At 31.4% G+C, this 15222-nt stretch overlaps 1 protein-coding gene across 1 annotated transcript in view; it reads left to right on the forward strand.

Annotated features, from left to right (window-relative positions):
- The first annotated feature begins 1658 nt into the window (after positions 1-1658).
- Positions 1659-15222, forward strand: part of LOC118183439 (very long chain fatty acid elongase 7-like) — a 31078-nt gene continuing 17514 nt past the window's right edge. Inside the window, exons 1-3 of the mRNA XM_035352973.2 lie at positions 1659-1848; positions 5084-5274; positions 8965-9045. Of these exons, the coding sequence (XP_035208864.1) occupies positions 1797-1848; positions 5084-5274; positions 8965-9045 (324 nt within the window). The 5' untranslated portion in view covers positions 1659-1796. The remainder of the gene's footprint in view (positions 1849-5083; positions 5275-8964; positions 9046-15222) is intronic.

Here is a 15222-nt window from a genome sequence, read left to right on the forward strand (position 1 = left end):
AAAGACAATCAAACGATAGATGTTAAAAATATATTAAGAACAAAGTATAAAAAAATATACACAGTGTTTTTATTTATTTATACATGAGTATGGAAGAATTCTTTTCGTTTCCTTCCTTCATATTCATAGCTACTGTTTTTCTTTTCGTTTTTTGCTTTCTTCCTCCCACCCTTGCCCACAATGACCGACGGATTTAGTTTTCTTGGTTTTTCCCATGTGTAACGTGAACACGAGTCAGTTTCCTTCAGAAAGTCCTCCACGAAAACTTTTCTTCTCCTAGACAGAGAACTCTAGTGAGCTTAACGATATTCAAAGAGTCTAACCTAACTACCTTTCTTTCCTTCTCGTTATGTATAAAAGGGTAGTGAAGAGCTCTGTCTCAAAAGGTCCATGATTAATTTTAATATTCCATTTGTTACGAGCTTTAAGGGAAGCATTTGGATTAACTTTTCTAACATAAAGGATTTCATTTGATTGTGTTTGCATTTTACATACGGCATTAGGAATTATCCAGTGTCTGGATGAACATAATTGCTTCTCTCCTAGAAGAAGTGTGTACCGCTAGCACTTTTCAATACATAAGCAATTAATTTAATTTAATTTTGAACACAATTGCTCCTCCGTTAAATTCAGCATAGGGGAGGGGGGCGGCCTTTAGTGAAAACCCTTATCACTGGCAATCGAACCAATGCACAACTGCTGTTTTTCCGCCCGATTCTCCAGCTCTATCTCTCCGATATTCTGCCGTAAGGTGCTGTTGGACCCAATATCTGCAGAGCGGTCAAATCCCTAAACACTGACAATTTGGTCGAAGATTCGAATCCGGGCGTTTTCGTGGTCTTTTCCATGTGTAAAGTGGCAATACAAGCCAGTTTCCCTTAGAAAGTTCTCCCCTAAGGCATCCCTCCTTTCTGTGCAGTGCCTTAGGGCGGAACAAGTAAATAATAATCATAATAATAATAAAGGTGCTGCTCCACACATCTCATCGGCAGTAGTGTTATTTACATCTTAAACTTTAAGTAAAGTTCCCCGTGTGAATTCGGTCATAAAAAAAAAAAAAAAATTATAAGCGGGAATATTAAGGCCTGTAATAACGAGAGTTGCCAAGAAAAGTAAAATTTCTGTAATAATCTTTTATAATATAAACTTCAATGATTTAATTGATTGTAACACATTTCTTGGATTTCAATAGCATGCAAATGTATTAAATAAAAATAATAAAATGAACTCACAGTACATCCTAAAGATTTACATACGGGTATCACAGACCCGAAAATCGCACTAGACATTGGTTAAATACCTTTATGTCTAAACGGCAGTATAATGCTACCTAATGTCAGTTTATGCTATTTTAAGTATCTTTCGTGTTCACTGATAAAAGACAAGAATTTTTAATTCCACTCTTATTTTTTACTCTCTCTGTGTAAATATGTCTCTTGTAGAATTTTAAATTTATATCTTTCACGCTGATTCATTGGAACCTGCAAAGTATTTAACACGCGTTTGGAAATTAAATATCAACCTTATAGTCTCTTTTTGTTTATTTCATTACAAATCATTTTTGCTTTTTTTATTATTTAAGTCATTGGTTTACATCGTTCCGATTAGTGGCGCTGCAGGCGTATCAACTCCCTTCACCCTCTCCGCGACTTGGTTTAGTCAGGTGTGGTGTCGGCTTTGGTTAAATGAGGAGGAAATCGCCTGTTTCGGACGATTTTTCCGGTGCTCGATACTCTTAAAAGTACCTGGTCGGCGCGTTGCAAACTCATATTTGACTCAAAAGCATCCGCCCAAAAATGGTGTGGGAAGAAATGGTCCAACTTTATAATCATACCTTCGAAAATGCTGGTAAGCCTTTCATGCTTGTTGGCTATTTCTATTTGCCTTTAAATTCTGTAGGCTGTAGTCAGCATAATGTTCCATGCTTTTTAAGATTGTGCAATGAACTGTAAAAGCCGGGTGCTTCAAAATCGTGCATTATTATTTTTAATTCTTCTAACAGTAGCATTAACATGTGGTTTGATATTTTATGAACCTGAGAATGTCTAAAACATATAAGAACTTCAAGAGTTATTTCATGTTTTTTAGAAACGATCAATACAGAGTTTGCGAAAATAAAGATTTATATGTAGTTAATTTGTATTCTAGTCTAAAATCAATGCTACAATTTAAATATCAGCAGTAAAAAATATTAAAGAAATCAGTTTGAAAATTAGATGCATCAGTTATATCAAATAAAAACAAGCAAAACTTTCAGGATAGGATCCTAATTAATGGTCCATCTGTATTGTTTAAATTATATTTGTAGTGTGTAAACTAAACTATAAGTAATAAAATGGTGTGTAAACTAAACTATAAATAATAAAATGGTTGTGGAGTTCTTAAAAATTGTTGAATAAAATTAAATAGTTGTAATTTGACTTCTCTATCTAAATAATAAAATGTGTTTGTTGCTGGAAAAAAAAAATTATGTGCAACCATCTATTATTGCCATTTGAAACTATTTAAAAGTAAATTATTTTTGCTATTTTTTAATGTGTACTGAAGAAAGTTACTCCATCAAAAGTAATAATGTGTTAAGGGTTAAAAGTATTACTTTATTTCAAAACCTTGCACATTTCACAAATTTTTAATTCATTATTGTGCTAAATGTTAAATAAATTGATTTATTTACAGTAATGTACTATTAGTTTCTTCCATTTTCATTATGCACTGGCTAAAACAGTGATAAAAATAAATTTTAATTTAAGACTGGTATTAATAAAATGTTAAAGCATTGATTTTATTTTTAATATCTACTTATTTGAATTAAGTATTTTTGTATTTTAATTTTTGTACTTTTTAAGGATCATCTTCCTCTTTTATTTCTAACTATGTACTTTAAATGCGGAATAAATTCAAAGCTTGATATAAGTAAAAATTTTTATTATACGCTGAATGTATAATATTGTTTGTGATAAATGAAGGTAAATATTTCAATTTCTCATTAAACTACAATATATATAAAATTATTTGGTTTTAAATAACAAGTAATTTATTTCTTTTAATTGGTCTCCTGTTTTAAAATGTATTTTTTAATCATTCAGGTATAACTGGAGCCCAGATATTTGCAGTATAATTCAATGTTTTGGGTTGGCATTATGCATTTCAGGGGATGTGGATTATGTATATTAATGTTTTCATGTAATGTTAATTATGAAGAAAGATTGAGATTTCGAGAAATGCTTTTAACACGTTAAAATATATTTTGATATTGGGGTGAAAGATGTACAGCTGAAAACTATATGTAATTGCAGTTTAATAAATAAGTACATATTTGAAATATTAAGTTGAAAGAACTGTAGAATAAATTTATAAGCTGAAAAAAATATTTTTATTTACTAACAAAATCCAGTATTTAATTTGTTTAGTATTATTTTACACATTTATTTATTCTACATATTCCAGTAATGCTAAAAGGGATTATTAAACTGCTTAAATTAACTTTAGAAGTTAATGGAACTTTAATCATTGTATTTGCATATTTAAAATTATATTTCATAATTAATTTTATTAGATTTAAAATAAGAGATGATTTTTTCAGTTTTCTTGTATTATGGGGGAAAAAATAAAAATCATCCTGAGTTATCTTATTTATGTTATTAGAGCTAATTTTAAATTTCAAACTTTTTTTATCATTGTTCTAATGAGTATTCGAACTGTCTATTTGTACATTAACTGCATAAAGATAAATTAACTATAGATGCAGCACATATTGCATATTTGTTAGCAGAATGTTTGAAAAAGTAATTTCTCAAAACATAATTATTTAAATATGTATCTAAAATATATTAATGTAAGTAAAATTTAAAAGTGGAACTCATTAAATTTATAAATATATCATAAAAATATAAAAGTTGTGCAAGATCATACTTGGGAAAGCATATTTTTTAAATCTATATTAAGTGCTTGGGTTTGTAGATGTTATTAAAGATGAGACTAAAAAAGTATTAGGTGTCATATTGGCCCAAATGTAAGATGTTTTCTTTTAAAACAGCCTCTGAAAACCTTGTTAATATACTTAAAAATATTTTTTTATTCTTTAACTTTTATATTAAAAGAAAAATTTGATTATTTTTATTTCAAAATATGATATTTCACCATTTAATTAGTTTTGTAAAATGTCTACAACATATCAGTGTCATGTGTACGAGACCATTGTGCATACAAGTAATTTATTTCAAATTACTTGTATTCATTTAATTATTTTTGTAAAATGTCTATGACATATCAGTATCATGTGTGCATACAAGTAATTTGTTTTGTTGTAGAGTATCTTAATTATATTGTAAAATATAATTATATTGTAAATTATATTGTAAAATATAATTAAGAATTATATTAATTAGTAAAAAATTTTTCCCTCTGAATATGAAGGTATTGTACATTTGAACAAAAATGGTATGTGTGTTGGCCTGTAAGCAGTGCAATACTATAGACATATGAATTAATAAAAAGAAATTAGTGCTGTATGTTTAATCAAGTAAATATATAAATTTTGAAAATCGGAAATAAGTTTTGAATCAGAAATTAAATGAATAGAAATGAAGACATGTGCACAAAAATTTTAATACTAGGAACTGAAATATGATGGTTAGATTTGAGCTGTAAGGTTTTTAAAAAACCTGATTACATTAAGTTTATGAAAATTAAAGCAATGGGTTATATAATCTGTTACATTAATTAAAAAAATGTGCTTCTTGCTGGAAATGAGGCTTAGGAAAATCGCAGGTGAGGTGGAGAAAAATTATGCAGAGTGTAGCTGTTGGATTCTGAAGACTAAGGGTTAAAAAAAAAAAATTACGAATAACTGCTTCTTCAAGAAAGGATTCTTGAAGAAAAATTTCTGAAGATTGCAAAGGCTCACATTGAAACTGGTGATGCTTCGTGTTTCCTAGTTGAATATTGTGATGAAATCTGTATTTTGCGAAATTTTGTTGGGACATTTCTGTAATTTTTTTTAATTCAGTTTTTTCTACGGATAATTTTTTTAGAATTTTATATACAATTTTCAAAATCTTAGCATTGACTAATTTTTTTACAGATCCAAGGGTTACAAACTGGCCAATGATGCAAAGTCCTTTACCAACACTAGTAATATGCCTGTCATACGTGTATGTAGTAAAATATTTAGGACCTCATTTGATGAAGAACAGAGAGCCTTTAGATATCCGGTGGCTTATGGCAACATATAACTTTGCTATGGTTATATTCAGTTTTTTAATTTTCTATGGTGTAAGTTTCTTGAATTATAAAATTTCTTTCTTTAAACTAAAACTATGTTATATATATATATATACGAGGGCTATCCAGAAAGTAGATTACGTTTTGGAATAAAAAAATAAACAAAGTATAGGAAACAAATTTTATTATATACAGATGAAAGCCACACTCAAATACTACTTTTCTACATAGTCACCATACAAATTAAGGCATTTATCGTAGCGATGTACGAGCTTGGAAATTCCTTCGTCGAAAAATTCGGCCGCCTGCGCCTTCAACCACTTCGTTACCTCTTCTTGCAGCTGTGCGTCGTCATCAAAACGCTGCATAGCCAGCCACTTCTTCATTGCTGGGAATAGGTGGAAGTCGCTCGGTGCCAGGTCGGGACTGTACGGCGGATGAGGAAACAACTCCCACTTAAAAGATTCAAGAACTTTATGAGTGACATTTGCCGTGTGGGGCCGGGCGTTGTCGTGAATCAGCAAGATCTTAGAGCTCAACATTCCTCTGCGCTTGTTTTGAATTGCTCTTCTGAGTTTTTGGAGAGTTTGGCAATACCTTTGAGAGTTTATTGTAGTGCCTCTTTCCAGGAAGTCCACCAAAATTACACCTTTTCTGTCCCAAAAAACAGTCGCCATCATCTTCCTTGCCGACATTGTTTGCATGCATTTCTTGGGTTTTTGGGGAGAACTTGTGTGCCCCCACTGCATTGATTGCAATTTCGTTTCACAGTTCACATGTTTCACCCATGTTTCGTCACCAGTAACGATGCGATCGAGTAAAGAGTCACCATCCTTATGGTAAGCGTCCAAAAAGTTCAACGCTGCAGCCATTCGCTGATTTTTGTGGTCCTCTGTCAAGATTTTTGGAATCCATCTTGCACAAAACTTGTGGTAACCAAGCTTTTCGCTGATGATTTCGTGCAACAAACTTCGTGAAATTTGTGGAAAACTCAAAGAAAGTTCCATTATTGTGAAATTTCGATTTTCACGGACTTTAGCATCGACTTTTTCGAGAAGTTCGGCGGTCACTATGCTGGGTCTCCCACTTCGATCTTCGTCGTGAACATTGGTTCGGCCATTTTGAAATCTTATGACCCACTGACGCACTCCACCTTCAGTGATAATGTTGTCCCCATACACTTCACGAAGCTGCCGATAGATTTCTATCGGTTTACAGTTTTTTGCAGTCAGAAACCTTATTACTGAGCGCACCTCGCAGCTCGCGGGATTTTCAATTAACGCAGACATTTCAAACCGTCACAGTATCTGAACGGAGCATAGCACGAACCTCTCACTAGCACGGCTAGATGCAGACTGAGCTGCGCAACGCTTTGACCCCAAGATGGCCGCGCTAGCCCCGCCCCTAGCGGACACAGACGGAAACGTAATCTACTTCCTGGATGGCCCTCGTATATATATATACATATACATATAAAAAATGTTGTTTCAGTAATTATAATTCTCAGTACATCAAAATAAGCATTAAAATTATTTTCTCAACTATTTATTCAGTTTTGTAACTGCATATTTGTTTTTGTGCTTAATACTAATTTTTTTTTTTTGGTAAACCTGAGCAGCTATTTTTTACTGAAGTTATGAGTATATACTTGTAATTTTAAAAATTTTTTATTTAAATATTTGTTTTATTTTAAGATATTATCCATTAATTTTTGTAATGTAAATTTAATTAGTTTTTAATTTTAGATTTGAACAATAAAGTCTAGATATCTTATTATGGGTTAAACTAAATTAATAAACTCGTTTAAAAGGAAAAGTGATGATTGATTATGGCTTTTCATATAAAAAGAAATTTTGAAAGATTTATTTTAACTGCATCATGCTTGTTTAAGATATTTATGTGCACTACTGCATATGATTTTCCAATTTTTTCCATCTAAAGATTTTATTTTCTATATAGCAGCTATAATCCATTGAACTAAAGCTTTTTATTGAAAATAATGCTTATTGTTTTCCAACTGAATTTCAATTTATGTATGCATCAGTTGTATTAATAAGTAGATTTTAACTAATTTGTTTTGTAAGAGATGTTAGGAAGATAGCAGCTTTATTAAAGCTGTACTGTACAAAGTCCATTATCCGGAATGATGTAAAATCCAGACCTCAAAGCCACCACCAACTTTTTCTCCAAGGCTTTACGCATACGCATTTGATTCCCCCCCTGTGCGTGGAATAAAACATCTAGAGAGTCCCGATTCTTAATTTCACTTTGACACTAAATAAAATATCTTGTTATTGAAGAAACAATCATTTTAGCATAAATTTGTACGATCAGTAATTTGGCTCCATTGCTGCATATCTGCTTGGCACACACCTCAAACCGAAACATTCCACATAGGTACATCATTGATCTGACGCCAACCAGGCGAATCATTATTTATTTTACTTTCCTTTCATCACCGCATGTTTATCAAAACATGACAACTTGAGTAATGATTCATGTAGCAATGCCTAAAAAATTTTTTTATGTTAGTAATTGAATAATAAAAGAGTATGGTAACCTTATATGTTGACATTACGCTAGGCGATCATTACAGATGTAAGTTAATTGTGTTAAAAAATGTTGACCAGGAAAAATTTACCAAAAATTTCTTTCCATGTGCTAAAAATAGATTTTGTTGATGAAACTTTTAGACCCAAAGATTACATTTAGGGCTATTTGAATTAAGAATAACTGATTTTTTATTCACATAAACCCAGAACCAGCGCAAGGGCTTGTATGGCTTTAGGACCCACAGGCATCAGGTGGTAAGATATCTAGAATTGGTCCTCAATAAGGCTTAAGTATATGTCTGAATTTATTTATTCAGAACTCTGACAAGCCTTAAGCATGTGCAAAAAATAGACATAAGCATAATAAATAACTAAACTAATACAATTCAGTCTTAATTGTCTCAGTGCGCGATAGAAGCAAGATAAAATTTAACAGAACAACTTGTCATTAGTCGCCAAGCTCATGATGCATAGCCAAATATGTATAGTGAAGAATAGCTAAATTTGATGATGATAGCCGCTAATTTTAAGGGTTTTTGGATATCGCAAAACAAAGGTGAAAATTTCCAATTAATGGATTTTGTAAAGAAATGTGGAAAAGCAGTAATAAATGAAGTTGATATAAAAGAAGTTTTTCATTGTGATGACAGTGCTTCTCAATCATCAATCAATTAATGAATGGAAAAAATTTATAGTATGGTTCTTGATCCAGAAAATACCGCTACCGATCATGAAGAAAGTGACAGAGAAGTTACCAAAAACAAGAAAATTTTGATTGACAAGTTAATCTGAATTCTCAAAATGGCAGTTACAGGACTTCAACAATGTAACTCGACAAGAGATTATGTCTGTCTACAGAATTAAAGAGAAAGTATTAGCACAAAAAAAGAAACAACCTACATTGAAAGAAATGTTTGATATGGTAAACAAATAAATATTAAGCTTTTTTCTTTGTAAATTTTGATACTCTTTAGATCATAACTACTCCATTATTTCATAAATCACGACTTCATGTTTTAAATTTTATAATTTCTACATGCTGCCATCTTACTAGATTTAATATCCAGAAATCTAATATCTAATATCCAGAAAAATCCGGAATCGATGAAGTCCTGACGAGTCTGGAGTTTGGACTTTATACTGTATATTGTTATCTGTATTCATACTAATGTATGTTTTGGTATTTCAGTTTGGAATCTATGGGTGGTTTGGAACTTACAGTTGGAAGTGCCAGCCTGTTGATTATTCAGACAGTCCTCAAGCCATTGGTGTAAGTGCTTATTGTATTTTCAGGGCATATGTTTCATATGGTAGATCTGATTACATAATGCATTAAAAGCTGTGGAGTAAAATTATTTAGTAAGTGAGAATATTCTGTAATTTAATCGTTGAAATTTTAAATGTTATTTTTCAGATAATAAAATGTTTCTTTAACTGCACAGCAATTTCTTAATTATGTATGTTAACTTTTATTATTATGACTTTCAAAGGAAGTTAAACATCAAATAAAATACTAAGGCTAAAATCTTTACATTTCAAATTATCAGTTGTATATAATTTAAAACAATATTTTGTAATCTTCTCAATATTTCCACATAATTCAAATTTATATAGTTATGACACGAGAAATTTTAATTTACAGCAGCAGAGAAGCTGGTAAGAAGGTGATTATAATTGATTTTCATATTTTAATTATTTTTTAATTTAAATTCTGTTTTGCCATATATCCTAATGTCTGACAATTCTCAATCTTGGACATATGGATTTACATTTTGTATTTTGAGATATTAAGTTTTTGGTTTCTTAAGATGAATTTTTAAAAAATCCATGCGGTGTTTTCTTATTATCCACCCTAACATGAAAATTTGTTGACCACTTTGTGAATTTGTGGAAACATTCATTTGGGTGTTATTATGGCTTGTAAATATTGTTATATTCATAAAAAGTAACAAAAAGAAGCATTGTATAAGAAACAAGTTTTAGGGGGGGAAATGAATATTCGTGAAAAATATTTACATTTTTACACCTGGTATATATTGTTCAGTGAAATGACAGTTAAATACAAGGGTGTAGATCCATCTATGTTTAAACAGTGTGTGATATATGCATATGCAATTATAGTCGAACATGTGATATATGCATATGCATTTATACTCGGTTATTGTAGCATTTATACTCTAACATTTGCCCAAAATATGGCGGTTTCACTGAATATTGAAATTGGGAGTCAGATAATTGGAAAGGTGTTGGGACCATCCCATGAACAATGTAATATTTTAAAGTTGGTTTTGAAGAAATAAAATAATTAAGGTACTAATTTAATGAGTTATATATTTCGTATCTGAATCGATAACATTCCTCCAATATTGTAATATGTTTTTTATGGCATTTGTTAAAGAAATCAACTTGCTTATCAGAGAAAAAGACTTGAAGGTCCTTCAAGTTTCTAATGGAAGTTGTATTTCCCCCTATTATTGAAATTTTATAAGCTTCAAACTACCTTCACTAGATCAGGTGGTTGAAGAACAGTACAGATATTCAGACATTCTTCTTGATTTGAGTCGGTAATTTCATTTGAGATCCTCCTGATAAGCTTAGACATGATTCTAATTTCTTTAAATTGTGATGGACTGTTGATGATGAATTCATCTCTTCTGCAGATTCTTTTTAATTTCAGCTTTCAGTGCATCGTTATGAACTATCCCATCAGCCGGCATACTTCAAGCTAAGTTGGCTTGTTGAAATTTACAGAACCATCACTGGCTGTTGGGAATATTTAGAACAGATCATATTTACTATACACTTCTTCCACACTTTTTATAGAATTTGCTGCATATTGTCTTTTTTGAAGTAATTTGTAAATCGTGCATGTATGATGGGCTCTTCTGTGACCTTCATTTTCATAAGAGGCTATTAATATTACAAATTAGTTGCCATGTACTTGCAAGCCAGATTTCATTTGAATGAAGCTGACTTTGCACGGTAGTATTTATATATCCTTGAAGATCACTTATTAAACATGTTAGGACATGTTTTGCCTGAAAAACATTTCTTATGGGATGATAACACTCCTCATATTTTATGGCTTTTTCTCTCATGTTTGCAATATAAACTGCTGAACTTAAATTATAAAACTGCTTATATTTGTATTTTATTGCATTATACCAATTCAACTAAAAGTATTAATGAAATTATTAAATGTAAAATGAAAGTAAGATTTAAAACAATCCCATTCTAGGATTTTTTAAAAAAAAAACTTTGATTTCTGGCCTGTCTGTATTTCCTCAGACAAAACTGCTTGTTGAAAGGAAGAACTTTAAGCTATTGCTACAGTAAAGGAGCCTTATGTTTTCTTTTTATTTGCTTTAAGAGACAATTTTTTTTCATTATTCCAAATGAATTTGGTTATTTCATTCATAAGTTCTGAAAACTTCATATATTTTACATCAGTTTTTATTCCTTTGCAAATATGGCATAATATATATTGATCCAGCATGAAAATTTTACTTTAAGTAATATAAATCTTGGGTATCAAGATTTAATCATGTTAGGGAGAAGAAACTCGTATATCATTGCATAGCACAGCATGTGAATGTACCAGTCGGATATTATTTAAACTTTCTTATGTCAAAATTGATTAATGAAAAAAAGTTTGTGAACTGCAATTTTCTTATTTTCTGTAGCTGTAAACATATTTCCATTTTAAGTTCAGGTTTTGTTTCACTATTCAGTCCTATTCCCTATTCAGTCTTGAAATAGCATAGTTTTTCATTTATTTTTTTGTATGGCATTGGGTATTTTTCTTTTTATTGTATGTTGTACTGGGTGATAATACTTTTCAAAACATTTTTGCGCTTTCATGTCTCCTTCTGAACAGTCTTAATCATTTATTAGTTACTCGAGAAACGAGTATGGCAAAACTAATTAAACATATTCTTTTCCTTAGTCTAATTTTCTGTCATATGGCTGTTATTTATTATTTTCAACTGAAATGCTTTATGCTAAAAAAATTTAAAATTATCAAAAGTGATGTTGATTTTTATCCAAATGTATATTGTTGCGTTTTTGTCTTCCTGACACCAGCTGTTACGTTATTTTCTTCCTTCACGTTCATACGGGATTCGTAGATTTGGAGTGAATAACGATGGCACTTGATGAAGTATCGAAAGACACTTTATTTATCAATATTAATCAGGACAGCTCCAAAACACTTTTACAGTCATTGAAGATCTACTATTGACACGATCAGCGACACGGCCTTCAGGCTATCATGGTGGAGACAGCTTCCTGCAAAACACCCGACTCTGCTTTCCGGAGTACAGCTCCCGACTCTGCTTGGTTGTTCTCAGAACTCCACGTACTCTCGAGACTCTCCACGCTACAACTCGCGATGCACTCGACGACACACGAGCACAGCTCCTGACTCTTCGGTTCAGTCGTTCCTGGAGCTGCGCGCTCTTGACGATGCACTGACCGTGATACACTACGAGACTCTTTCGATGCACTCAACGACCCACTCAGCACTCGCTGCCTGGCTGTCAACTCGATTGACTCGCTAGACGAGACACCAACTCGATACTAACTAACTCGCACTCTATGCGAGGCATAAGCACACCGACTGACTGCGAACCAGCAGGATTTATATATAGCTTTCGGCTTGTGTTTGAGAACATTCTAAGCTAAACCGGTAAGAATTCGTTCCAGAAGGTTCTCCATCCATCCATGGCACAGTGCCAGTTTTGTCACCAAATGGGCAATTTCTCACCAAATTTGGCAACCGAACCTTCCCTTGCCATTTTATGGCAACCCTAAAACTGCTTTGTGGGGAAGCTACTTTACCGCGCCTTAACATTTCGTATCAATATGTTTTTACTTTTTTTAAACCTTCTTAGTAAATTATCTAGATAAGGGGTCCTCAACTGGTGGTACGCAAGAGAAAAATAGGTGATATGCAAAGAAGCTAAGTAATTTTAACTGTTAAATTCAAAAATTAAAACCCCAGCAACCTGATTGAGTTTATGCGATCTGAGCTTTGTTCAAGAGTGCTAATGGTATACTTTGTAATGGTGGTACTAAAGGTTTCCAATTTTTGTTTATATGGTGCACATTAGTCAAAAGGTTGAGAACCACTGATCTAGACCATTCTCACAATGTATACAGAAATTTCATTTCTCAACATTCTCAACACTTGTTAAGTCTGTGCATTTACAATATTGTGAATAGTTGGTTTGATTTATATAAAATATATTTAATTTTTTCATTTAAATTGTGAATTTTATAATCAGTAGTTTATATTCATGGAGGAATTTTGTCACATTTTTTGTTAAATGTTCAGATGGTAAACTTAGTTAAAATTTGTGTATTTTGAAGTCATTTGCAGGAAGTTATGAAAGGAAAGTACTGTAGGAAAATGCAGTATCACATAATTTTATTAAGAATTAATCTTTATGCAAGATACATTGTGGAGTTTTAAATTACTGAATTTTTCCCTAGAATATTTATAGGTGAGTTTGAGTAATATATAGCAGCTTCCAGTGGCTGAGTGGGTAAGACCATGAACACCTGTAATACGAGTCAGTTTCAAATCAGCACACAGGCTGATAGCATGGGTTTCTCAATTCCTTTTGGGCTATTACCAGTTTCCATTAGAAAGTCCTTCATGAAGACATTACCCACTTAGGCGGATAGCCTTCATATTCTTTGCTACTATCAAATAAACCAAATTAACATTTAATTTTTCAATAAAATTTTAAAACCTGTAGTCAAGGAATAAAAATAAACTGAGATCTAATATGGAACTTTTTTCCCTCAAAACATCTATCCAAAATATGCTTATTATGCAATTGTGATTTCATTTTAGCATTATGAAATTAAACGTTTTTTCTTTAATATCTTATTCTTGACTTCTTGTGTCAGAAATAGGAGTATAACTTCAGAAATCATGACTATTTTCTAAAATCCGCCTCTAGGAATTGAAGCAGCAAGGGATTAATGAGAAAAATATGTAACTAAAACATAGAACTATGCAAAATTCATGGATTTGCAAGCATCCAGAGCAATAATTTAGTACTGATGGCAGATGCAAATTTGTCCAGAAGGATTAACTGATTCTGACAAGAACTGAAATTTTTAAATATTTTTAAAATTTCATCTTTTGTATGTGAAATGTAAGAATCAAAATGCAAAGTAAGAGTGATAAATATTTTAAAATATGCACATAGCTTGCATTTTATAATTTTTACATTTTTTTCTCATAGTAATTAGTCAATTTTAATTTTTAGTTTTTTGTAATATTTTATCTATTTTTCTTAAAATAATTTATTTCTTATATTTAACAGTTTTTTAGATCTTTTTTTTTTTTTTTTTATTTTTTATTTAAAAGTGATAAGAACTTCATGGGTAGGATTACACACAACTAAATAGCATAACATTTTAGTTCGGAAGTGAAAGATTTCATTAACATTAAATCCTCTTATAGGCACTTTTAGATTGTAGTGACCCACCCCTCATTTGTAATCATATTGTGTGTCACTTTCACCATATTAGGAGTTTTAGCATATTAAAGAAATGAATAAATACTCTGTAGCAGTCATTACCATGGTAAAGAAAGCCAGAAGAAAGGAAAATAATCTAGAAGTACCTATTCTAGAGTAGTAGGCTATAATAAACATCTCTGGCAGAAAAATGTTACTCCTAGGGTTACAATGCATTCCTTCTATGCATAATCTTTTCTCTCTTCTCTTACATCACATTCTTGGTTTCCAATAAATTCTAGATTTTTGTGAAATTCAGCTTTTGAGTCAGTTGGCTATTGATGTGGGTAGAATTAGCTGTAAAGAAATTAACACTTATATTGAACAGGTTTTCTTTTCTTTTCTTTTTTTCAGATAAATAGGGCATTTTTCAATAAAAAGGCCAATTCTATTCTTACCTCCCTTCTTGGTACAAAATACTTTAAGGTGTTCATTAAAAAGGTTTGAATTATCTAGGCCATAGTGAGTATATAGGACTGAAATAAGCCAGTTTTGTAATGGAACATGTACAGAAATGTTGCTTTTGAGATCAGTAAGTGAAAGTGGTCTGATGATGTAAATTATCAATCTCTCGGAGGATCTTTAGTGGTATGCATCATTACATGAGCACAGTGCTCGCTGATATGTATTTTATCTATTGGGGCTACAGATGGTAATGGAGTATCTGGGCATATTTTTACATGGCTTTGCCACTTCTATTCTATTCAAAGTATATTTCATTTCATGACTGATTTTTCAATTACAAGATTTCTGTAACATTCGTATTATGATATATATTAAAAAGTATTGATTGAATGTAATGGCTAATTAAGTGATGTAATCAGCACATTATTGTGCAAACTAAGAGCAACATCAGCTGGAAACTGTGTGAAACTTCCATGTTCTGGTCCTATGAGAAAATAGATTATATTGTG

Source organism: Stegodyphus dumicola, chromosome 12, assembly GCF_044657685.1.
Source record: "Stegodyphus dumicola isolate Sdum_Otavi_A_Nest chromosome 12, ASM4465768v1".
NCBI classification, from domain to species: Eukaryota; Metazoa; Arthropoda; class Arachnida; order Araneae; family Eresidae; genus Stegodyphus; species Stegodyphus dumicola.